Source organism: Tachysurus vachellii, chromosome 10, assembly GCF_030014155.1.
Source record: "Tachysurus vachellii isolate PV-2020 chromosome 10, HZAU_Pvac_v1, whole genome shotgun sequence".
Taxonomy (NCBI): Eukaryota; Metazoa; Chordata; class Actinopteri; order Siluriformes; family Bagridae; genus Tachysurus; species Tachysurus vachellii.
Genome location: NC_083469.1, coordinates 20,421,321 through 20,446,890, shown reverse-complemented (window position 1 = coordinate 20,446,890; position 25,570 = coordinate 20,421,321). Strand labels below are relative to the sequence as shown.

At 37.3% G+C, this 25,570-nt stretch overlaps 1 protein-coding gene across 2 annotated transcripts; it reads left to right on the top strand.

The window, feature by feature from the left end:
* The first annotated feature begins 10,061 nt into the window (after positions 1-10,061).
* g2e3 (G2/M-phase specific E3 ubiquitin protein ligase) lies at positions 10,062-23,755 on the top strand. 2 transcript variants are annotated; one of them, XM_060880222.1, is made up of 15 exons: positions 10,062-10,199; positions 10,379-10,450; positions 10,638-10,735; positions 11,757-11,858; positions 11,994-12,118; positions 14,286-14,448; positions 16,877-16,983; positions 17,099-17,215; positions 18,077-18,201; positions 18,445-18,553; positions 18,695-18,993; positions 19,238-19,419; positions 19,672-19,844; positions 21,740-21,951; positions 22,097-23,755. In XM_060880222.1, the coding sequence occupies exons 2-15, from the start codon at positions 10,396-10,398 to the stop codon at positions 22,342-22,344; spliced, it is 2,115 nt and encodes a 704-aa protein (XP_060736205.1). In that variant the 5' UTR covers positions 10,062-10,199; positions 10,379-10,395; the 3' UTR covers positions 22,345-23,755. The 2 variants fall into 2 exon arrangements, with proteins under 2 accessions (XP_060736205.1, XP_060736204.1); XM_060880221.1 differs by lacking the exon at positions 10,062-10,199 and having other exon boundaries at positions 10,206-10,450.
* The last annotated feature ends 1,815 nt before the right edge of the window (positions 23,756-25,570 follow it).

The window sequence follows — 25,570 nt, the reverse complement described above, 5'->3', positions numbered from 1 at the left end:
GTCAGTGATTGCTGTACAAAGGATACAGCTAATTTCCGTTTACCCTCCACAAGCACTGCTCCTCCCCAGTCCTAAGCAAATGCGCCAAATCAGACAAATCTTGACTATTTCAGCCCCAGTTCAGGCGGTTAGCAATTTGAATAACGACCCATCCCAGTCAATGTTGGTCACTACCACTGACTGTATACCTATTATTTGTACCAGCCCAATGTAATTCCCTGGAACTGGCCCTGACACACACACACACACAAACACAAACACATACACACACACAAAAAGACACAATAGATAGATAGACAGATAGATAGACCAGCATGACCTTCACAAGAGATGTGGGATTTATGTAGACAATCAAAATTACAGAGAACAGTTTTTATGATGTAATATTTTCCTTCTAGTTTTTAACAAAAAGGATAATAAACATTACTCATCACATTAAACTCTATAGCTTGTTGCTAACATAAGATGAACATGGCTGCATCCATGTTTTTCCTGACTTTTTAGTTCAAATGTACAGATGTTGACAATCAATGCACTACGAATGCAGCAATTATCAGATATCAAGTATGGGTTTAAATATAAATTGTGACACATGACATGTATTGCTATGCAAAAAAAATTGTTGATGTGTATTAAGGGAATGTGGAAGTCATCTCCTGTATCTCAGCATTCTATTAATTATGCATCTAATGCAGTTGCAGTGCTTGAACAGCAGAGGACCAAGTCTGCACAAGCTATGAATGAAAGCATGCTGACTGACAGCTCTACATCACAATGACAGACATGCATTATAGCTCATAAGGTTAGATGACCATGTTATAACAGTTATTCAGAAGCTTTTAAAGAACACCAGCCCCAGGCCGCCGTGATCTACTGTGGCCATGATGACGGCAGCAGGGTAACCAGGCATTTTATTCGAATTTGGAGCTCATTACATTTCCAACTATTCTATTTTCCTGAGTCAGAAACTTTGTTTATTAAATCAAATTTTGGGGAGAATATATAAATGTACATATTTGTTTGAAAATTTAGAGATCATATAGTCTTCTCTATAGTCTGTTTTTGTTTAGTTTTATATATACAAAACACGTATCATTTATTATATTAAAAAATATTTAGAGTATATCAGGAGTGAATCTTGAGTTAGTAATGTGAATGAAATCTAATCATGACAAGAGTGCATTGTAGCACACCTAGTATTCAATCATTCACTCTGCTTAAATATTACTAACATTGACTGCTCTATTTGTTCACCCCTAAGCAGTTGCCAGTCAATCTGAGCACCACAACTAATAATAAGAGCCCTTTACATATTGCAGTTTTGCTATTAGTTACTTTACACTGATAAACATTGATAACCATTGAAGAGATTTATGTCTATGGTTGAATCAGAGATGCTTAGAACTGAGGATTTGTAATACAATGAAAGGACATTTCATGTGCTTTGCCTGGAAGTAGTCAAATCTCTCTTTTGGATTAATTAGCTTCACCATTGGCCATGAGTTAAACATCTTGCTAAATGTAAATTAAAGCTGAAATTAGGCAGTAGTGATTATTGTCCTTGGTAACTATTTAACTCCTTTTCCTATTGGGAGAGTGTAGGTGGTAACATTAGCATCCTAATTGACTAAATGAACCAATTAGAATACAAAAAGGCGTTTGGGTGTTTTTCCTGCTCACAACCGTTCATCTGGGCTTCTCAGTGTGCAGCAAATCCCTCTACACAATTTACAGATTTTACTGAAATATATTTCTCTCTTGGATTTCTTGAGCTTGTGTCCTGCTGTTTGTCCACAGTTATCAATAATGACCTGGTCAGAAGAATTACACTCATTTTTGCATTTAAAAACAAAAAATGCTGGAACAGATTACATCTCTCTCTACCCACCTCATTCATATGTGGAAGAACCCTTGACGGAACCAGACTCATAAGGTGACACCAGAGAGTGTGAAACAATATACTGCATAGTCAAGTGGAATTGTGTTAACCAGGAATAACTTATTAAATATGAGCATCAGTATAATTTCTGAGTTCATTATTAACTTCTGTTTCTGATTCCTGAACACCAATTATTATGCAATTCTATAACTGTGGGGCTTTCTAAAAAACACAAAAGATTAAGTAGAAGGAAGTTAATAAGCATCCACTGTTTAATGTCCTTTACCCATTTACAAATTATTTTACCCATATGTAGCATATATAATAAGAAAAGCAGTGGGCCTAAAACAGAACCTTGTGGAACACCGAACTTAACCTTGGTATGTAGAGTAACTGTTTACTGTTATCTACAAACTGATAATGATAAGTCAAATAAGACCCGAGCCAGGTGAGGGCTCTCCCCTTAACACCAACAGTGTTATCTAGTCTATCAAGTAGAATAGCATGGTCAATGGTATCAAAAGTTGCACTAAGATCAAGTAACACCAGCTAGGGATCACAACTGTTCAGAGGCCAGTAACAGGTCATTTACCACTTTAACCAGTGCTGTCTCTGTTCTAAGATGAGGCCTAAATCCTGGCTTATAGTTGGACAGCTGACAGGGGTTGAGATCAGGTTTTTTATTTAGGGGCTTGTTTAATTTAATTGTCTGGTTTATAGTTAATAGTCGGACTTTTGTGCTTGATATTTTTGCCGTTAAAATGATTCAGATTCAAATAAATCAATAAAATAATTATAGTAAGTCATTGCTGCTCCACATTGATTGTGTGTGCTTTTCTGCAGTGGTGTTATTCCTAGTTAACTTTGCTACAGTTTTAAATAAAAATTTAAGATTAAATTAGAGTTGAGAGATATGTTGGTCTAGAAAAGATTTCCTGTAGCTCAGGATAGCAATTTAGTTTGATGCCATTTACTTTAAAATTTTCTAGTGGTCTGTATTAAGGTGCTATAGACTGTAAAATGTGATTATTTTCTATATTTATTTATAATGCTAAAATGAGATCAAGAGTTTGAACACCATTATTAATGTGTCCTATTACATTTTTGATTAATGGACACAACTGCCGTTCTCAAAAGGTCTTTTGAATTATTAAAATTAGTTTTGTCTCCCAGAATTAGTGCTTTGTCTTGAGAAACAACAAGGTTTGGAATTATATCCGCAAATTCACAGGGGAATTCTGAGTTTGGCCCTGGGAGTCTGTATATATCAGTTAGGAATCAACTTGATAAAAACCTTGGTATTTAATACAATACCCACAAATACCTTCTGGCTTTAGAGATTGTTTAAAATATATATTTGCCTTCAAATACAAAGTTTCCACTCATTTTTACTCATGTTAAAATAATATAAAAATAAGTACAAGCATGTTTATATAATCTGGTACTTAACTAGTAGTGAAATAGTAGTGATCACTGGTTGAAATGGGATTCATGGTGTATTATGCAAGATATTGTGGACTATTGAAAGATGACAATTTCCACTGATACTTTGGATAAGAGTACAAATTCAAATACTGTATCAGTATCTATCCTTCTCTCCAGTCTACTTCCATCATGAATTCAAATGTCACATCCCCTCACTTCCCCTCACAATGCAGGCTTCCTTCTGTGGTTGCTATGAAACAATATTTTATTCTATCTCTCAGGATAATTCATTTACCCTGGGCATGCAAATATATGGACAATTAACCCCCTTTGTTTGCATAATAAATTTGGATATTTAATGGGAGCACATCCAACATGCAGGCACACAGTGCGTCGCAGAGAAACACAAAGCCGGGCCGCATTGTTCCGGGCGGAACGCCCTATCCACTGCAATCATTTGCTGCTACCTGATTTCAGTGAGAGAGAGAGAGAGAGAGAGAGAGAGAGAGAGAGATCGAGAGAGAGAGCGCCAGGAAAGGGACGGTAAATTACCCCGAGCGCCATGCACTACTTTAATTACAGCCTTCAAGACAAGAGAAGGGCTCCATTGATGTGCAGATGAGGGTGGACTGCTGGATGGGGTGTTGAGCTGAAAAAGCCCATGTTTTGGTGATTCGCTGTCAAAAGAACAGCTGGTTTGCCATTTTTCTCTCAAATTAGATTTCAGCAAAGCAATGCAATGTGGAGCGTTCTGCGAGGGCGAAAATCTCAAAAGTTATTCCTCTTTTGCTTGTTCCCTCGCTTTTAACCATGAGCATTAGGGGAAAAAAAAGTCAATCCGGAGTTGTGTTAATTAGCCTAAGAGGAACGAGGAAGCAAACATCAGCATTCACTATGGGTTCAAAGGTTGAATTGAGATGTTCTTAGACAGGATGCCTTTTCAGATCTGGCTTTTCAGGTTTTTCATAATAGACAGTAATTCGGTATCAAATTGGCATATACCATTTTCATTCAATAATATATTCTAATCACTATTGGATATTCAAAATGAAACAACTAAGATCTGAATGAATAAATGAGTAGCAATAAAATGTAATAATACGTAAAGTCGATAACAGTTCCTATAGCAGAGAGGTTTGGTGTGGCTGATGGGACAAAAAGTCGAGTATAAAGGTATTAACTACAGCAGTGCAGAGCTCTGTGACATCAACAGCAAGTAGTGGTTCTGGGATAAATTATTGGTCTTGGTCAAGCACTATTTAATCAAAAAATTTGTCTGTCTTGCATTTTATTTCAAATGAAATAAATAAAAATAGTCTAAATTTACTGAATTAAAAATATTGTGTCTATGTATAGATAGATAGATAGATAGATAGATAGATAGATAGATAGATAGATAGATAGATAGATAGATAGATAGATAGATAGACAGACAGACTGACCTTATCTAAACTTCAAGCAGAGTTACGATGATACAGCCACTGTGTCTTTTCCACAGCCTCGTATTTCCACTCCTGCCCTTTGTCTTTTAACATTTTTCTGATTAGCAGCCACATTCTATCACTCCACAGACAACTCAATTTTCATTCAGAGGGGGAGGGAGATGGGATGGTGACATCGAGGACCCCAGCGGGCCGGCTGCCGAAGCTGATAATTAGACTCAGCCGAACCGCCAGGGTCAAAGAGGCAGAATTATTTGGCTTGTGTAGACAGCAATTTCCCTAAGCCACACGAGAAAAGCCATCGCAAGCTGTTGCACATGTGCACCAGGGAAGCCTTCCGCCTGGGGTAGGAGTCCATCCTGTATTCCCTACAGAAATTCTAGTATTGAAAGTAACAACGAAGGGGTGGGCTGGAGCATTTAATTTGATTCTTTCTGAGGGATCGTCCTGTCAATTTCCAGGACTAGTTCACAGCTCTGACACAGTTCAATAATCATGGCAGGCCTTTATTCTGTTTTTTTTTGCCTTCACAGCTCTTCATCATTTCTTTCTGAGGACAGAGCTGTGCATTGGGGTCACAACCTTCACTTAGCCTATCAAATGTGGGAGAATTTAATGATGAGGTTGCTGTCCCTTGTGCGTTGTACACATTCCAAACAAAAACTGGAGCAAAATGCCATCAGGGTACAATAGAGGGTCTTGGAAATAGGTGTAAGAAATATAGTGTGACGTGGCAGTTAGACAGAGGATTGTTCTATTCCTTCATACAAAATGCAAGAATTGAAGGGTTGCCAGATTATGGCTCATAAACTGGAAAATGCTTAATCCTTTTGGGAAATAACCTTGAGCTGATGGATATAATTTGGCTTGTAGTCAAGAAGGTTTTAAACTGAATGGTTTGGAAACAGTCCATAAAGTTCGACTACAAAATGCCAGAATATTTTTTTAACTTGTCTTTAAAACCCTTGGAATGAGAAACAGTTCCTGCATGCCTAGTCCAACCCTGATTCTGTATAGTTTGCTAAACATTACAAAATTGACACACTCAGATTTAATTTTCCCATCAGGTGCACAGAAATAATTTTCAGTGTCAGTTTACAGTGCTTAATCTGTGTAGCACCTAATGAAAAAAATCAGTACAATTAGTGCTATCGTGATTGGATTTTTTTTTAACTCAAGTGGTTCTATTTTTACTTTTACGAAGCCTGCTGCTTGTTTCATACACCTAATGGCGTTCCGATAAATATTTTATGTTCAGCTACATATGTGCCGTAACAGTGTTTCTTTGGCCAAGGTAAATTACTAAGTATGACTATATGCCGCAATAACGTGTTGTTATTATTAGGATTCCCCCTGGCATTATGAGACCTCAACTTGTGAATATTCACCTCTTGTCAGGTGCAACAAAACAAGCAGAAGTTGGGAAAGTTGTGGCAAATTCTTCCAGGCAGCCTTTCCAGAGAAGTGTTTTTGTGAGACAAGAGCTGTCGCAGTGGCAGTGGATGCAAACAGGGGGACAGCTGTGTAATTATACTATTTTTACTGCCAGCAGCTCAGTGTGTGAGAGGAGAATTAGCATCACACCTGTGCATAATTGGCTAAATTAGCTTGCATAATGCCAACGCAGATCAGCATTGGCCGCTAGTGGGGGAGGGAGTAGTACATGGAGAATCTCAGGAGTTGTTTGGACTCCCCCTGGAATTTGAGTCAGAGTAAGAAAAGCACGGCCTGTAATCTTATAGCTCAGGCTGAGGGTGCATTTGAGGACCCCCTTCGCAAATGTTGTCAAACAATAGGCAAGTTGAGGCGCTGATCTAGATTTCGTAGATCTGTTTGAGCAGGAAAAAGAAGCAAACAACCCAGCACTTATTTGCTCTAATCCACTTTTCTGCTTAACTTAACAGTGAGATCTTCAAAACAATTGCAATAGCTTTGAGAACAGCCCATAAACGCATTATAGCTAAGTACACATATGATATGACTAATGTGCAACGTAATAAAATAATAAAGTGACAAAGAGGATGCTGTAGCAGGCTGTATCGAGCAGGCTGTATCGTTCTACTCATTGTCAGCTTATGGACGGTTATCCTCTAACACAACTTAGTTAACACTGCTGTCCTCTAACATTGCTGTCCTCTAACACTGCTATAGTTAAAATCTAGAAGATCTAAAGCTTTCCTTATTACACATAAACTAACTTTGCTTACAGCATTGGATTTAAGATCTGGGCTAACAATCACAAAGTTGTTTTCAGCATCACCAAACAGTGCTAGAGAACAAAGGCCCCAAAACCCTTCAAATGCTCAGTTATTATCTATACAGAACTATAAGACAGTAAATAACAGAAAAATGAAAAAGCAGGCAAGCTGCACCTACACACCAAAATCCCAATGCCATTTAGCCCTGTTTCATTTTGAGCTGCAAAGATTCTTCCTCTTTGCCAAGGCATAACATTTAAGTAAGTTTTTGTTGATGGAAATGTTTGTGTTTCTCCAATTAGTTTATGAAGAAAGACATCCCAGAGTGAAAAGCTGTAGTAGTGTGACATTGTCAATGTGTGGAAAAGTAGTGCGGTGCTACATTTACATACCTGCATCTCATTCAGGGTGAAACTCTGCATAGGGTTTCCAGGATTCAACACAGTCCTGAGCTGAATAAAGTGGGAACTGAAAATGAATGAATGAATGAATGAATGAATGAGACGCAATACTCCCCCAAATGGTTTATAAATGTTATTACTGTTAATATCTTGCATTCTGAACACAAGCATACCAGATATTCTCTCTCTCTCTCTCTCTCTCTCTCTCTCTCTCTCTCTCTCACACACACACACACACACACACACACACACACACACAAACACACACACTGTGTCAAGATACACATGCTACTCCTGCAGTATCACTGTTCCTGACCACGTCTGCTCTCCAGACCTGTCTGATCCATTCTGATATCAGGCTTCTGGTTTATTGTAATTTCATCCATACATAGCTGTTCCAGTAGTGAAATAAAACATTTCTCCAGGACCATAGTGCTACATAAAACAACACAGCGCTCCACGAGACAACAAAGAGCTATGGACTAAAAAGTAGTTGTATTATAGCCACATAAAGTGCATTGTGTGCAACCTAGTGCAAGACAAAAGACAGTGCAAACTGACAATACTATACACTACAGGAGAGGTACATAAAATAGCCACCAACCATTATAAAGTCTGTATTGACCATTGTGCAAATAAGAGGTATTGTAAACAATAGGAGGATTTTTAAATCATATGTACAATTACAATAGCATGGTTTCTTGAATCTGGTTCCCCCAATAAATATGATTCTTTCTAATAATATGATTATTTGGGAGTTTTTCCTTGCCACATAGGGATATGTACATTTTAAAACAGTTTATATCCTGAATGTATATATTTCTGTAAAACCATGTCTATTTTTAAAAACTGCATTTTTTTTATTTTTTTCTGTATACATTCTGTACATTATTCTATTTCATTCACATTACATGTCTCTGTAGTCCACTTACTTTGTTATATGTTTATTATATTTAATTATATTCTATTTTTATTATGTATATCTTTGGTTAGGTTGTTGTTGGTTCTGTTTGCGGTTGCAATGTGGGAGCTAAGGAAACATTTCACTACATCACATGTATGTAAATGTATGTGACAAATAAAGAAGCTGGAATATCAACACAAAATGTTTTTTGTTTGTTTGTTGGTTGGTTGGTTGGTTGGTTGGTTGGTTTATTTCAAAATGGCCAGTCAACTTTATTTTGTCTTACAAATTCAGTGCTGTTCATGACCCCTGGTTGCAATTTTCTCTCATGGCTAAATAACAACACTCAGGGAAATTTCAGCAAAAAATGATCATAGAGAGGCTACAATTTTTTAAGGGCACATATTAAGAGAGTAATAAGTCTGCTGAACTGTTTCTGTAGTGTTCTGTTATAGTCCCAAAAGTTCTTTAAATGTTTCTTTTATTAAGCAGCATACTGTATATACTTTTATACTTTATATATGTAATTATATATTTATATTTTTTATACAGTTCTGGGCATTAGACATTGTGAGTCTGGAAATGAATTCATAAATAACTACAAAAGCTCTCTAGCTGGTGACTTCAATAAAGTTTGTTCCACAGTCACAACTTCCTATTTACATAAATAAAGGTCCATATATTGTTTTACCATGGGTTATTTAAGCCTACAGATAATATTCTCGATCAAATTTGCATTAAGCATTTTTAAACAGAGTAAATTTCCTCAACGGAAATTGGATTGACTCTGATGGTGACTGTGTTGTTGAGCCTGAGTGTGAACGGTGTGAATTGTTGTGTTTTGTCGCCATCTACTGGACGTTACTGGTAGTGCTGCAGATTGGAGGCATTATTCAATTCGACTGTTTATTTGTTTTATCTTGTATTTTTCCAATAAGCAATGATAAACTATTAAAAACAAAGATGTTGGAAAGCATTGACTGACTGGGTGTATGAAGGAAACTAAAAACTGCTTCATTTATTGGTGAAAAACGGTGAAAAGATCAACACATCAGCTTGTAGATCTCACAAAACAATCGGCTGATCACAGAGAACACAAGCCGGCTCTTAATAAATGATGAATATTAATAATTGTACATTATTGTTAATAGTTGTTTGTGCCTCGGTGCCCAGTTTAGAGTCTCTTAAAATTAATCTAAATAGTAAATGAACCAAAATGATCGATTTCGTTCTGATTATCAGTTTTTGCAGCTGTGAAAATCCGGAATGAATATTTAAAATTTTAAACCTTTATTTTGATATTTTGTCGAGTGAATTGTATCCAATTAAAAACAACGTGAGGCACCGCGCTTGTTCCTATTTGTATTACTTTTTATTTATTATAAAAAAAAATATATAAAAATGTTTCGCTTTAATAACAGATTGTCACGAAGTGTTAATTATGGTCCTCACGGGACGTATTAAAGTTAATTTACAATGCGTTCACACACACACACACACACACACACACACACACACACACACACACACACACACACACACACACACACACACACACACACACACACACACACACACACACACACACACACACACACACACACACACAAATCTTCTGCAGGACTTTTACTATGAATCTCTTTGACCCGGAAGCGGAAATAAGGACTGAGGTTTTTTTTCGTAGAATGTTTCTGTTTGAATGTAACCAATCAGAATCGGGCATGGGTTGGTTTTTCAAAGCAGAGGGGTTTTCAAAAAAAAAAAAAAAAAAAAAAATCTGTTACGATAGTCTGCGTCTTCTCCAAAAGAACGTTTTATTTTCAACACATACTTTTTTTCGTATTTTATTATTATTATTTTTTTTTTTTTAACTCCGTACTCGGATCCGTTATTGACGTCATTGTTCGGCTGATGAAAGCACGTCGGTTTTGTCCGTTAAACGAGTGGCAGGTATTTAAACAGCTAGTGTTTGTGTAAACAACCGTTACAAAGGTTCTTACCTCTAGTCTGTTATTGTTAATAAGAGACATGTAGTCAAATGTTTACTGTTCATTACGACTAGAAACTTCTTTTAAAGTAACGTTAACGGACATCAGGCTGTCGTACAAACAAAACATATTTATTACCAGACGGTGGAAATCTAACCATGAAGCCGCTGAAGAAGAACCGTGCTGTTGAAGAAGATGGCTCCAACAATGAAAGTACGTGTTGTTCTTGTTTGTGTAGAAATTACTGTAGAAAAATAATACACATCTTTCTATACGCTCATTTGGTACAACGCTTATTAGTTACGCTTCAAAATCGAAGACGATGAAGCTGAAGACTGAAAGCTGTTTTTTTTTTCAACATTTGGCAACCAATGTTTTGGTCTGTTCTGTGATTTTCTAGTCTGTGAGCTCTGCAAGCGTTGTGATGATTCCCCAGATAAATACGGACAGAAGATAACGCTGGAGGAACCTAAACTCACTGTGCACTATTTTTGTTTGGTAAGGAACGACATGTATGTGGATAGAGTATAAACATGTCATGTGTTTTGGTTTTGCTGGACTTATTCTCTGCTGTTAAGAAAAGAAGTAAACAGGTATCTCACAGCAGGACTGTCAGAGAGCAGTTGATTAGTAGTATAGTGCTAATGGCTCTGTGGTTAAAGGCTCTAGATTATTGTCAGAGGTTTGGTGGTTCACGTCCCAGCTCCACCAAGCCTCCACTGTCAGGACCTTGAGGCTCTTACACTATGTTCACATACGTGCTGCTGTGAGTAGATGTATGTGTGAACGTAAATCAGAGATCATTCCTTTTAAACAATACCTGGTGACGTGAGCATCAGTGACCGCTGATGACCAAACGTGTCCAGTGACAGACACGTCGATATGGAGTACTTGGTGCCACATATACGTTACAGCACAGTGGAATTCTTTTCTTTACTTATCCCAAACTGAGGAGGTTGGGGTCAGAGCACAGGGGCAGCTATGATACATGATACAGCACCCTGGAGCAGGGAGGGTTAAGACCCCCCAACAGTAGAAACTTGGCAGTGCTGAATCCTCTGATTTACATCCCAGAGCCTTAACCACTTGGTCCACCACTTCCCCATAAACCACCACTGCCACAAAAAACCCCTACGAATGGAAACCACAATAGAAGTTAATGCAGTACAGCACACTGCTTCTCCTTCAACTCATATATATGATTCACAAACGCACACAATTTTTTAAATACAAATGCGTGCTCTCTAAAATATTTAATATTAACCAGACGTGCCAGCCACTGATAAACATTATTATTATTATTATTATTATTATTACATGAAATCTCAGTATTTTTTAGCTTGGCTTTGACAGGGGTGCCATATGTCTGACCTCTTCTCTGACCCTGAATACTTACTAAGCTAATTTGCGAATATGCTAATTTTATTGCACTGTAATGTTTATGGGACATGGCTGGGTCCATGAGCATAAAAGCATGGTTCACATGAGAAAATACAAACCCTTGCAAATCATGTTGCAGCTGATGTCCAGTGGAATATTCCAGCGAGGAGAGGAACACGAAGGCATTCATGGGTTTCTTGTGGATGACATCAAAAAAGAGGCCTACAGATCTGCAAGGCTGGTAAATTGACATTCTTGAAGCGAGTATTTTCTTTATCTGCCATTTAAAGTGAAATGATTACTGTTGGAATATAAGACCATGGACAGAATCGAATGTTTCTTTGAATAAGGCTTTATTTATTTTGTTTTAATGCAGCGGTGTATGGGCTGTAAAAAGCTTGGCGCTTCCATTGGCTGCTCCATCAAAAGATGTAGACAGATGGTCCACCTGCCTTGTGGAATAGAACAAGAGTTTATTTTCCAGTTTACTGACTTGTTTCCGTAAGTAACTAGGCTTTATTTCTATCCGCAGAGTAAAAGTTACAAGCCATATTCTTCTCAATAAATTTATCTAATGAAAAGTTTTCTTTAGTGTTCTGGTAAACATGTAAATATTTTTCATAGCTTCTGAAGGGCAGTATGATGTGAATGCACCTTTTGTAACAGTTGTGTATGAGTCCCTCGATTGTCCTCGGTGTGAAAAAATAGATCTCAAAATCATACAGCAACAGTTAAAAAAGGGGTCCAATATGCAAAAGATGCTGGAAAAGCAAAGAATCTGCAGGACCTCATGATGAACGATCCCAAAACATAAAAACCAGGCAACAAAGCATGTGAGGGGATGAACTTTTGTTCATTTGTGTTCTTAATTTATCTTGTGGACTAAATGTAAACGCATTATGTGAAATAGCTTATTCAGGGCAGAACTAAATAAATAAATAAAACACTGCAATGTTTTTTTTTTTTTGTTTGTTTTTTTTTTTTCTCATTTTAAACTGCAGATTAAGCAAGGGGGATGTAAACATATTACCTATATTTTGTGTGTGTGTATACATATATTAATATAATTGCATTTTTATATATGACCCAAAACATCATCAGAATTTCACACAAGTCCCAAAAGCAGACAAAGTGAACCTGATCAAACAAAGTAGACTTATTATAGTTGGAAATGTTGTTATTCAGGAAAATGTTCCAATATTATATATTATAGAAGTTTGTATGCAAACTTCTAGGATTAGCATTTACTTTCATGGTCAAATTTGAGTCTATCTATACGAGTCAATGGGATTACAATCAGGTCTCCGTGAGTGCCCTATTTTATTTAAAGAACAGAGATAAATCAAAGTCTGATGTTCATGCTGCATGTTTGTGGAAGTGGATCATGGCAAAAACAATGGAGTTTTCTGAGGCCTTAAGAAAAAGACTGCTCATCAGACTGGAAAAGGTTACAAAATCATTTTGAGTGGGAATCAAATCAAGTGTTTTTGTACTCCACAAATCTATAGTCAGACAGATTCTGTACAAATGGATCTCGGGTGAATACTGATCAACCTTGGTGTGCAAGGCAGAGTTGCAAGGAGAAAACCACTACTCTCCAAAAAGAACATTTAGTTTGCTAAGGCTCATGTGGACAAGCCAGAGGACTGTTGGAAAAGGACATTTTTGTAGGAATGAGACCAAACTAGAACATTTTGGTTTAAAAGGAGAAGGCTTATTTTTGGAGAAAGGAAAATACTGAATTGCAGCATAAGGACCTTATACCTTCTGTGAAACGGTGGTGTTAGCATAATGCTTTGTGCCTGTATTGCTACATTTGGGCCAGGACAACTTGCCATCATTGATGGAACAGTGTATTCAGAATTATACCAGTGAATTCTAAAGGAAAATTGCAGGACATGTCCAGGAACTGCATCTCAAGAGAAAACGGGCCATACACCATAATGACATGCACAATCACTCAAGTCTGTTTACCAAAGAATGATTAAAGAGGAACAAAGATATTGTTTTAGAATGGCCAAGTCAAAGTCCTGAGCTTAATCCAAAAGAAAAATTGTGGAAGCAGTTCACGTGAGGACACCCATCAAAATTTGAGTGTTGAAACTGTTCTGTAGCTACTGAGGAATGGGATAAAATTCTCCCAAGACATTGTGCAGGACTGATCAACAGTTACTGCACACTTTACATGCAGTTATTGCTTCACAAGGCTTCACATCAGATACTGAAATCAAGGGTTCACATACTTTTAATGCTCACAGATATGTAATATTGGAACATTTTGGAAAGGTACAAGAAACATTTCATGTCTACTTTTACCGAAGTATTCAACAGCTTTCTGATGTGATTTGACTCACAAAACCCTGCAAAAATTGCATTAATGCGGACGTTTCCACCCTGGTGCATTATTAGCTTGAACTACTGTAATTACTAACCCTAAATCATTACTGGAAACAAATTTTGGTTCAAATTATGTCAACATATTTACTTATGTTGCTGTTTGGAAAGAGACATTTTTCTTTTTAATAAAAGTTTTTTATTCTAAATATTACATTAATGTTATAATAGTGCCTAATGAGTTGTGTGAGTATACTTGTTGAAATAAAGTGAAGGGATTTAAACATGTTGTGAATGCATTTGTCCATGTAAACATGCTATTTCTTTTTATCAGATCTTTTTGTAGAAAGCATCGTCCCACTCAGATCTGCTCTTCCAGCCCCACTCTGCCTCTGTCCTGCTCCATCTGCTTGGAACCCATAAAGCCTGTTCTCTCCTACTCTGTGCTTAAGTGCCCTGCTTGTCACGGAAGCTGGTTTCATAGGGACTGTGTTCAGGTAAACCTACCACAATTTTTAAATGCTCACTTATCAGTATTGTATTCCAGTCCGAGTCAAGACCGAGTCCAGAGAGGGTTGAGTCCGAGTCAAGACCGAGTCCAGAGAAGGTCGAGTCGAAGTTGGGTCTGAGAAAAGACTTAAAAGTAACCCTCAAGCATATGTTAAATTATTTGGTGGAAGCAATAAAAATGAGCAACAAGCTCAATCAGAAAAGCACATATACCATTAATACTGTATAATACTCTCACTGGTTAAAAAATGATGTCAGTTGAGGGCAAAAAGGAAACAGTTGCCACATATGACGTATAAAGACAATTTTATTACAAACAATTACAGCCAGTACCACCAGTACATAACACAACTGTACCACTTTACTAGCCTACATGACAATTCTAGTACACATAACATTACTGTACCATATGTTAAACTAAAATATAACAACTTTTAACTTTCAAAGGTTAACTACTGAATTTGCCTTGAATTACAGTATGTGCATTTAAAAAAAAAAAAGATTACAGATGGGTATAATTGCTTTTCAAATAGATAAGTGAGGACACCATCCTGTAACCCAGACGAGCACGATGTGGCCTCATGATTACTCCACCCCGACTAAAAATTCTCTCCACTGGTGCAGAAGAAGCGCGGGCTGACAGGTTTTACTGCTAATGTATGCAGTTGGGGATATTTGTCCTTGTTTTTAGACCAGAATACAAGTTCTGTGTCAGTACATGGATCCTGAATGTCAGTGAAGTATTTACTTATCTGATCAGAGACACTGGCATCCACTGTAAGGTTGCGCTGGCTTTTGTGGGCTTTGTAGCGGGCTACTAGCCGTGGCAATTTGATTGGTGGAGAATCTTTTTGTGAAGAATCATCTGCATTCGGCTGCTGAGAAGTGTCACTCTCTGCCATACTCTCAATGGCTGAGATCAATGTATCTAAAACAGCATAATACAATATTGCATTAGTATAAGCATGATATAATGTGCTGATAAAATAGCTTGTTTATGTTTCTTACTGGAATATATTTGTGACCCTGTCTCTGAAATCCAGACTTAAGTCCCATAATCTAATTTTGAGACTTTTTCCCCACCAGCATTTTTTTTTAAGTTGCCAGCCAGTGCCAGCATTTTTTATGATTTTCACAAAGGTTTAATGCCTTCCAGAAAATGTTCTTCTTTAAATATATAACCATATAATATATCAAATGAAAGAACAGACCCTCTGCTTTCAAACAAAAAAAAAGTGTCTTCATTTTTCTTCATTTGTTCTCTATTATCACCTCTCAAATATGGGTAGGTTTCTTCATAAATACCAAATTTTGAGCAAAAAGCTGGGATAATTGTATTTTTGTAAAGCACTTTTGTTAGAGATTTGTTAGAGTGGGGAAAGAGTTAAAGTTTGATTTCAATCATTAATTTTACTATGATTTCAATCTTTGACATGATCAGTGTTAAAGATAACAAGGTTATAGATGTATGTTCTTTACATTATGTAAGATGGTTTTATGTAGAAAACAGTAAATCACAAAAAATACTTTAGCTGGGTTTCCACAGGCAGGGTCACATAAATAAGTTTTAAATAATATATGAAATAATAGTGGCATTAAAATGTAGTGGAATGGAGAAAAATACTAACTGGTCAGAGTCCTCTTTACATCTTCTCTGAACTTCTTTAGTGGCATCATGGTTGGTAACATCTAAGTCCACCCAGTTAAGACCAAATCGTGGATCAAGCATTGCAAAAAGAAAGTACACATCTTGGTAAAAAGGCATGGGTTCTTCACACTCCATGGCCATTTTAGCTTTCACAAATATTCCTGAAAATCTTCTTTGTAGAGAGGTGTGAAGGGCCTTAATTAAAAGCTGGCACTGGGATCTTGTCTCTCCCATTTTCAGAAGATGTGTGTTTAGGTCCAAAACAGTAGGAACCACCATGCTTATAGTCACAGACTTTTCACCTTGTGTTAGGTCAGTTGCCTGTAAGAATGGTCCTAGAACTGCACTCAGCTCTTGAAGTTGGTTCCATTCACGGAGAGTAAACATCACATTTTCAGAGTCTTTAACACACTTCTGCCAGAATTTTGTAGTCAAGACCTGTAATGGCTTGCACCGTCTGACCTCGCGCCAGTCTGATGTGCGCAAAAAATCACCAATCACTGTTCATGTCAATCTTACATCAGTTTAAAGAAACAGTAATATATATATTTTAATAGGGACTCGTGTGGACTCGAGAATAAGTCCAATTCCAAATGTATTTGAGTACGAGTCGAGACCGAGTCAAATGTTCACGAGTCCATGACAAGACCAAGACCATTAAAATATGGTCTCAAGACCGAGTCCGAGTCTCGAGTACTACAACACTGTCACTTATTCTACCACTGCTGGGGACTTAAACGTTTCTAAGCTGATTTTACTTTCCACAGAACCAGGCACACAGCGCTGCCTTGTATTTCTTCAGATGTACGCTATGCAACAACTCCAACCAGTTCCAGCAGGAAATGCTCAGAATGGGAATACACATACCAGAAAGGTATACCGTTTCTTTATTCAGCAAAACAATCATGTTTACAAGTTCTACACATTTGAAATATCAGACTCTCACCAGCCTTTAACTTTCATGGAACCAAATCCATTCTGTCTTTTAGAGATGCATCATGGGAGCTGGAAGAGAATGCTTACGAGGACCTGTTACAGGTGTATGAGCACTGCGATGCTGTTAAATGTTTCTGTGAAAAAGGTCGCAGTTACAACGCGCAGTCAGGGTAAGCAAAAAGTAACTTGATTTTTAAAAAAAAACGACGAACCCTTTTATGTTTGCAGTGAAGCAATCTGGATTCTTTTGCGTTAAACCTGCAGTTCCAAAATGTTTATTGGCTTAAAAATGAATACATTTTGTACATTGTTTCGCACTGTATGTTTGGCACTGCAAAAGTGGCGCAAACCCTGCTTCAGAGGGTAGTTTTATTTTCCAAGGTCAACAGCTTTGCTAAGGGGGGCACGGTGGCTTAGTGGTTAGCACGTTCGCCTCACACCTCCAGGGTCGGGGTTCGATTCCCGCCTCCGCCTTGTGTGTGTGGAGTTTGCATGTTCTCCCCGTGCCTCGGGGGTTTCCTCCGGGTACTCCGGTTTCCTCCCCCGGTCCAAAGACATGCATGGTAGGTTGATTGGCATCTCTGGAAAATTGTCCCTAGTGTGTGATTGCGTGAGTGAATGAGAGTGTGTGTGCCCTGTGATGGGTTGGCACTCCGTCCAGGGTGTATCCTGCCTTGATGCCCGATGACGCCTGAGATAGGCACAGGCTCCCCGTGACCCGAGGTAGTTCGGATAAGCGGTAGAAAATGAATGAATGAATGAACAGCTTTGCTAACCCTGTTTCAAAATTACAAATGTGAAACGTCCCTCTACCCAGCATTAAAATCAGAGTTTAGAACAATGATAATTCAGCATTATGCACAGTATGAAAATGTTTTACATATTCTATGTATTTTTAGAATCATGTCCAAGGTAAAAAATCTTTCCAAAAGTTTAAGAAAGTTCTTATCTATGAATCAAGTGATTAAATTGCTCACAAATCTATCTAGCCATTCAGTAAACTAAGCACCGCTTCTTTCTTTGGTTTATAGGTTTTTTGTGATTGTACGTTGTACGTTTTGCGGCTCCAGTGGAACGCATCGAAAATGTTCATCTCTCAAGCTTTACGATACCAACTGGAGTTGTGATGATTGCAAGGCTGCTGTAGAAGGAACAGGTAACCTAAAGCAAACTAACAATCAGCCATATTGTGTTATATTCATCAAAATGCTGTTTTTTTTTCCCTCAATGGGGGATAAATAGTGTTTAGGATGAAATATTTGTTACAGCTTCCTAGTCTCTAACAATCTATAACTTCTAATAATCTAGCACTGGGTGATTGTCGTGTCTCACTTCTAAATAACAAGAGATTTTTTTTAACTTGAATGTAAACTTAATGACTACCTTTGGTTTGTAACAGTGTCTACATTGCCAAACCATGTTAAATCACCGCTAGCAGAGAGGCAAGAGAAGAAAAGGCTGATTAAAAGATGTCTCTCCAGCATTCGCTCATCGTTCATCTCTAAAAGGTAGCAGTAAAGCATGGCACTTTGTTTGATCTGGTTCATTCCAATTTGCTTTCTCAATATCTCAATATTATTTGCTCAGAAATAAATGTTATTTTTAAGAAACGACCGAAGGTTTCATAGTAGATTGTTTATCCACATCAGGTTCTGCATGGACGCAAGTCCCTCTGAGATCTTAAGGAATCTGGCATCTCAAATATCAACGCAGCAGATCACAGAAGTGCAGGTGAAAAACGATGGGGTGCTTGAAGCAGCCCTTCAGGCTGTGCGGCAGAGTGACTTCAACCCCTGCCACACACTGTCCGTGAGCTTTAACAGAGAAAAGCAGAGCCAAACAGTGGGCACACAGCGCCGCTTCCTCAGACTCCTCCTGCAGCAATTAAGGGACTCTGGGATCTTTGAAGGAACTCACAACAGCAAAATCCTGGCTCTCAACTCACAAGGTATGAGAACATAATAATGCATTCATGAAATGATTAGATTATTTTATTGGTATATCTCAAGTTGAATGTTAACTTCCTTCAGATTTCATGATTTCACATCACAACGCAGTATTTGTGCTCTACTCCTCAAGTTTAGTTTCAGTAATATCTGTGAACTGTTCCAGCCACCATACCTGTAACAGATTAGCCTAATTCAAATATTGAGGGTGACTGACTTTTATAATGCCAGCGATCTTGTGTGCAGCTCTGAGAGATGATCTGTATTTCGAGATTGGAAGTCTGCTGGCTTTTTCTCTCGTTCATGGCGGTCCTCCAGTGGCCTTCTTCTCTCGTGCACTCTACTATAGCTTGTTTCATTACCCCACTGACTACAACTTCACTGCTGAAGACCTGGTAGATGTCATGCTAAAACACACAGTTACAAAGGTACATCTTACAGTCTATCATTATAGGAAAAAACTTTCTAATATATACACCTTGGTGCTCTCTCTCTGTCTGTCTGTCTGTGTCTGTCTCTCTCTCTCTCTCTCTCTCTCTCTCATTTTATATATATATATATATATATATATATATATATATATATATGAGAGAGAGAGAGAGAATGTTTTTTTTTTTGTTGTTGTTTTTTTTGTTTTTTTCCCCCTCATGTATTAAGAAAGCTAATCTAATATGTTTCAGATAGCGAACTCGAGCTCTTTGAAGGAACTGAGAAGAGTGGTGCGGTCCATGATGGGCTATTTGCAAGTAGCAGGCTGCTGGAGAAAGATCACTAAACTGTCTGACAAACATCTGCTGATGGAGGACATTCTAAACTTTTACTTCATTGTGAGAATGCAGTTGCCTCTTCAAAGGTTGGTCCCGCAAGCAGCAAAACTATAAGTGGTTATAAACAGTTTATCAGTTTAACATTAACACATTGTTAAAGTTACTTTTTGCGTTTAATAAGTAATTTCTTATTCCACTCAGTCCTTGTGGGTCTACTAAAATAGCACATCTTGATGTGGCAATTTTATTCTACTCTTACTTGCAAAATTGCTCCAGATCTATGAAATTTCAATGAGCTTTCCTGTCCACACTACTCTAAGTCATTCCAAAGGTTTTCAGTAAGATTTAGATCTGACCTCTGAGCCCTTACAAACACCATCTTCTTCTAGAGCCATTCCTTTCTCGATTTGGACTTGTGCTATGGATTGTGATCGTGCCAGAAGGTAGTGTTAATTTTGTCACCTATTTTTAATTTAGTCTTAGACTTGTGCCAAATGTCCTTGTTAGTTTTAGTGATATTTAGTCATTCACATCTTTTTTTGTTAGTCAAGTTTTAGTCGACTAAAAGTCTCGTCATTTTAGTCTAGTTTTAGTCAAAAGAAAATTCAAGGTATCTTAGTCAAGTTTTAGTCGACTAAAAGTTTTTTAATTTTAATCTAGTTTTAGTCAAAAAATTGTAGACTTTTTTTTAAAATAACACATTATTACTGATAGACATTTCAGTAAAAAAGTGTTTCACATATGTTTCATTCGAACTTGACTGCACATCACATTTTTTACTTTTATTGATACTGCTTTTAATCATTTTAATCAACAATGAAATCATTTTCATTGTTTCTACGCACACACTAAACAGCGCAAATACGCAAACTCGTTCTGAATATTTTAAAGGCATAACAGCTGATGAAAAAGCAGAGACAATTCTAGACGAAAATGAAGAGAGATTTTATCTTTTTATTTTATACAAAACATTTCCGTCTTGTCTTTTTTCGTCAACAATAATGCATGTTAATTTAGCCTTAGTCAGCGTTTTTGGACAGTGGTGCAGTCTTGTCATCGTCCCGTCTTAGTCATGAAAAAAATGGTTGTTGACGAACATATTTCGTCTCGTCTCGCCTGACGGAATTAACACTACCAGAAGGTGAAATTTATATTCAACTTCAACTGTCTAACAGAAGCCTGTAGGTTTTTGGCCAAACTACTAGTAGATTTTAGTCCTATCCATGATTCCTTCTGTCTTGTTGACTACAGCCTCACTTCCAGAAGAAGAAGCCTTATAGCATGATGTTGCCACCACCATGCTTCACCAAGGGTATGGTCTACAGAAACAACTGATAAATTTTGGCAGTTCAACAGAATCACCTCATTAATGAATGTGTATGATGATTTCTTTTGAACAGGAGTCTGAATGTGATTAGTGTGTTCTGAGCAAAATCATATGCCCCATTATGTAACCAACCAGTATCATATCTTTTTTCTCTCTCTCTTTTTCTGAAACATTATACTATTAGGTTTCATGTAGACTTTCTTGGTTGCTATGTCATGTTAAAGGTGGAAAATTATCTACCACGATTTCTTGGACAATGGTTTCATTTTATTTCACAAAAAAACTGCAACATGTAAAATTTCAATGTCCACTATACGTGAATATTATAATACTTGGGTTTATAAATCAGTAGTTGATTGGGACAAACAGATTGTTCTTTTTTTTAGGGTGCAAATGTTCAGTGAGGTTCACAACAGGGTGATAATGGGTGTGTGCAATGTGTAAAATGCTAAGACTGTGTTTGCCCAACGATTCTGGAGGGCACCATGTAGCTAAAGGGTCTTTCCTATCAATAACTGTCGGTCCTGTGACATGACCTCCTGTCATACAAAGGGCTACAGTGCAATAGCACAAAAACAGTTGAATAAAATTTGTTGATCCTTATTTGTTGAATAATTTCAATATAAACAAATTTCTTTGCTTTGCTCTTTGTAGATTTCGTGAAGGCCTTAAAACATTAGGCGTGTTTGATCGAGTTCAGGCATGTCCAGAGGCCTTCTGTTCAGTTTTTTGTGGCCCAGAAGAACCGATGACTGCAGACACTGTGCTTTCCCTTTTCACTGCTCGTTTCTCTGAGGAAGAAGAAAAGAAAGCAAAAGAAAATGAGACACTAGGTTTCTGGAAGCAATACCTACATGAGTGTGAAGGTTTGCTTTTTGCTATTTGTTTTAACCTTTTGTAATTGGTGCATAATTGAGCTTAAACAATCTAATTTGAGAATTCATTATTAATCGTCATGTTTTATGAACAAAGACATTTAAATTGCATTTTTCTTCTTCTCTTTTATTCCAGATGGACAATGTGCTGCGTCACTAGAGGACGTTCTTATATTTGCCACTGGTACTGATGGGGTTCCTGCCATGAGCTTTGACCAACCTCCTTCATTATCATTTTTTGTGCCTCTGGAACCTTCCTTTGCTTTTCCTCAAAGTCGAACTGAAACAAGCCACCTCATTCTGCCTGTGCTCTCCTCTTATGAGCTCTTCAAGAAGTACATGGAATATGCTGTGTGTCAGATCTCTGTAATGCAGGGCATGTGAACTCTTCTCTGAACATTAATGACTCAAAATTTCATTTTTTTTAAATTGTATTTGTGCTTATAACAAATGTGTGTCAAAGCAAATGGTTAACAAGGACATATGGCCTAGACGAAAGGTTCTGGATGCCTGGATATTACACATGCTTTTTTTAAAATCCTATTCCAGACATAATTCCTATTACAGCCAAATGCTGTAAACATAGTCACATCTTTGCTTATAATATCCTACTTTTCTGGGAAAGTTTCCACTAGTTCGCTTGTGTATGGATATGAAGGGCAGGTGTCAGAAAGTGTATGTGTACAGTTTTTGTTAGTTTTATAAATAGTATAGGCCTTTTGATGTTTTAATCTGCTTACCTTGTAAAATAGTGTTCATATCTCAAGTGTCATTCATTATATATACCTGAAGAATTATTGCTTATTCGTTTGTGCTGATGATTACAGTTGAGCTTACAGTCATAATTTCAGATATTCTGAAGTTGATTTCATCATCCATACTTTTCATTCTTCTGAATGGAAGCCATTTCTCCCCAAGCAATATCCAAGTTCAGGTTGGGTCAGTGTTTAATTATAAGTAGCAAATTTAGGGGGTATAATACAGGCATTAAAGCTTTTGAGACTTACACAGTTAAAGTAGAATTGTGAAGGTTTACTGGATTTAAAACGGTATCTTGTTAAATATTTTTCCTTAATGGAAAAGTATTTACTATTTCTACAGTGTAAACACTAGACTGAATTCATGTAGCAAATCCAAGGTGAATATTTGACCTGATCATTTCCCTCAGCTAATAAGTATTGTGTAAACAGTAGCAGAAATTGGGATGTGCACTTCAGCCTGGTGTGAAAGAAAGAGTGGTCAGTTATTTACAGGTCAATTGTAGGAATTAAATAGTATGTTCTCAGCTCAACTCGGTGTAGTCTAAAGGCTAATTATAATTCTGGTTCACCTGTAGCAAAGCAAGGCAAATAAAAGCCTCATGTAATTTCAGTTACTTCTTTAACCTGGTCGTGCTGGTTCTTGGGTCTATCACTGAACACTGGCTGTGAGGTGGTGAATACCCTTGGATCATACAACAGTCAATTGCAGGGCATAATCCACAATTAATTTAATTCATACACATATTTGCATGTTATTGGGAGGTAGGAGGAAAACTAATAACCCACACAAGGCACATAATGGCAAGGGCAGCTCATTACTGCTTAAAAAAAAAAAAAAAAAAACATTGTTTTTTGGGAGCGAAATGAATTACAAGAAGTGTAAATTAAACATTCACAAATGCACTGATAATCGGTTCTGGACACTTGGGTGTATGGTTTTCTGTTTTCTTTAGTTTTTTTTTGTTTTGTTTAATCTGAAATCAACATTTGTTCTGCTTCTTCTGATGTCTTAAAGCATGTAAACAAAATTATATTCATGCCATTTATTTATTAAAGATTTCCATTTCTTATATTCAGTGTTTTACAAAACTCTTTGGTTCTCTGCAAGTATCAGAAAGATATATAATGTAATTATTAACAAAAGTACTAAAACGATAAGGTAGGTAAGAATTAGTTTTGTGTTGTTCACAAGCATGATGGCTTCGGTGTAGAGCTGTTTTTCAGTCTTGATGCTTTGGCTTTCACATTCATGTAGCGTCTGCCTGATGGTAAGAGTTTAAAAGGCTGTGCTGGGGTGACAGTTGATGCTGATGATGATAATGGTTATCTTGTAGCATAATAGAGGCTCTCAGGTGATGGTAAGGACATTCCAGATATGTTTTGGACAGAGGAGAGGACACTTTCAATTGCACATCTATAAAAGTTATATATCTGAAGCTTCTCACTCTCTCCACTTTTCTCTAACCAATATGCAGTGTTAAGTGCTTCTCCCTCCAACTCTGGATTGACAATCATCTCCTTTGTCTTGCTGACATTCAGGGAGAGATTGTTGTCCTGGCACCACTTCACTAGGTTAGCCAATTTCCTCCTGTATGCTGACTCATCGCCTCCTGTTATCAGTCCAATGACGATCGTGTTGTCAGCAAATTTGATAATGCTGGCATTGTATTTGGAGGCCACACAGTCATGGGTGAAGAGTGTGTAGAGCAAGAGGCTCGGCATGCAGCCCTGCAAAGTTCCTGTGTTGAACTAATATGATATTGACCTGAAAGTGTGGTCCCGAAACTTAACAGATTGGGGTCTGCATGTAAAGAAGTCCAGAATCCAGTTGCAGATCTTAGGTGGCAAACCAAGATTGTAGAGCTTGAGTTGTGAGCTTTGTTGGTATCACTCTGTTGAATGCTGTGCTATAATAAATAAACAATATTTAAACATAGCTGTCTATATTTTAAAGGTGAGTGTGTATAGTTGTGCTGATGCCACCCTCTGTGTTTGGTCTGTATGCAAACTGGAGAGGATCAGGCGTGGTTGTCTTGATGTAACTTGTGACAATTCTCTTGAAGCGCTTCATTACTACTGAACTAAGCAATTTCAGATCATTATCTCATCTTATTTAAAAAGAGATATTAGTAATATGCACTTGCTGATATCAAGTCAAGTCAAGAAGCTTTTATTGTCATTTCAACCATATATAGCTGTTGCAGTACACAGTGAAATGAGACGTTTCTCCAGGATCAAGGTGCTGCATAAAACAAAGACGGAGCTAAGGACTTAGTAAGTAGTTCTAGGTACATAAAGTGCATCTGTGCAACCTGGTGCAAACACTGCAAGACAAGACAAAAAAGACAGTGCAAGACAAAAGACAGTGCAAACAGAAAATAGAAGACATTACACAAAAGACATTACACAAAAGACAATACACAAAAACAGCCCGACCAGTGTATCAGGTCAAACATATATTCATGTAAGAGTTATCAGCTTTGATTTGATCACCATCTGCCCACACAGAGCTTGGCGAGGTAGCAAAAATTCTGCATTCCACTAGATAATGTATTAAAATTTACATTATACAGTATTATAATTAGAGAGGAAAAACCAGCACCCTGATATAATGATCACACACACATGTACACGTGTAATATGCATTTTCAATATGCACGTATGCATTTTCTCTACCCCAACTATTCACAAGTTAAAAAGTCAGTACCTATATACATGAAGCATGGGTTGATTATGATGGTTCAGCACAAATTGTTTTTTTTGTTGTTGTTTTTTTTTATTTGTTTTGCCTGCTCTGTTTTCTGTTAAATCATCATTTAAACAAACCATTTCGAATCATTCAAGTGGTC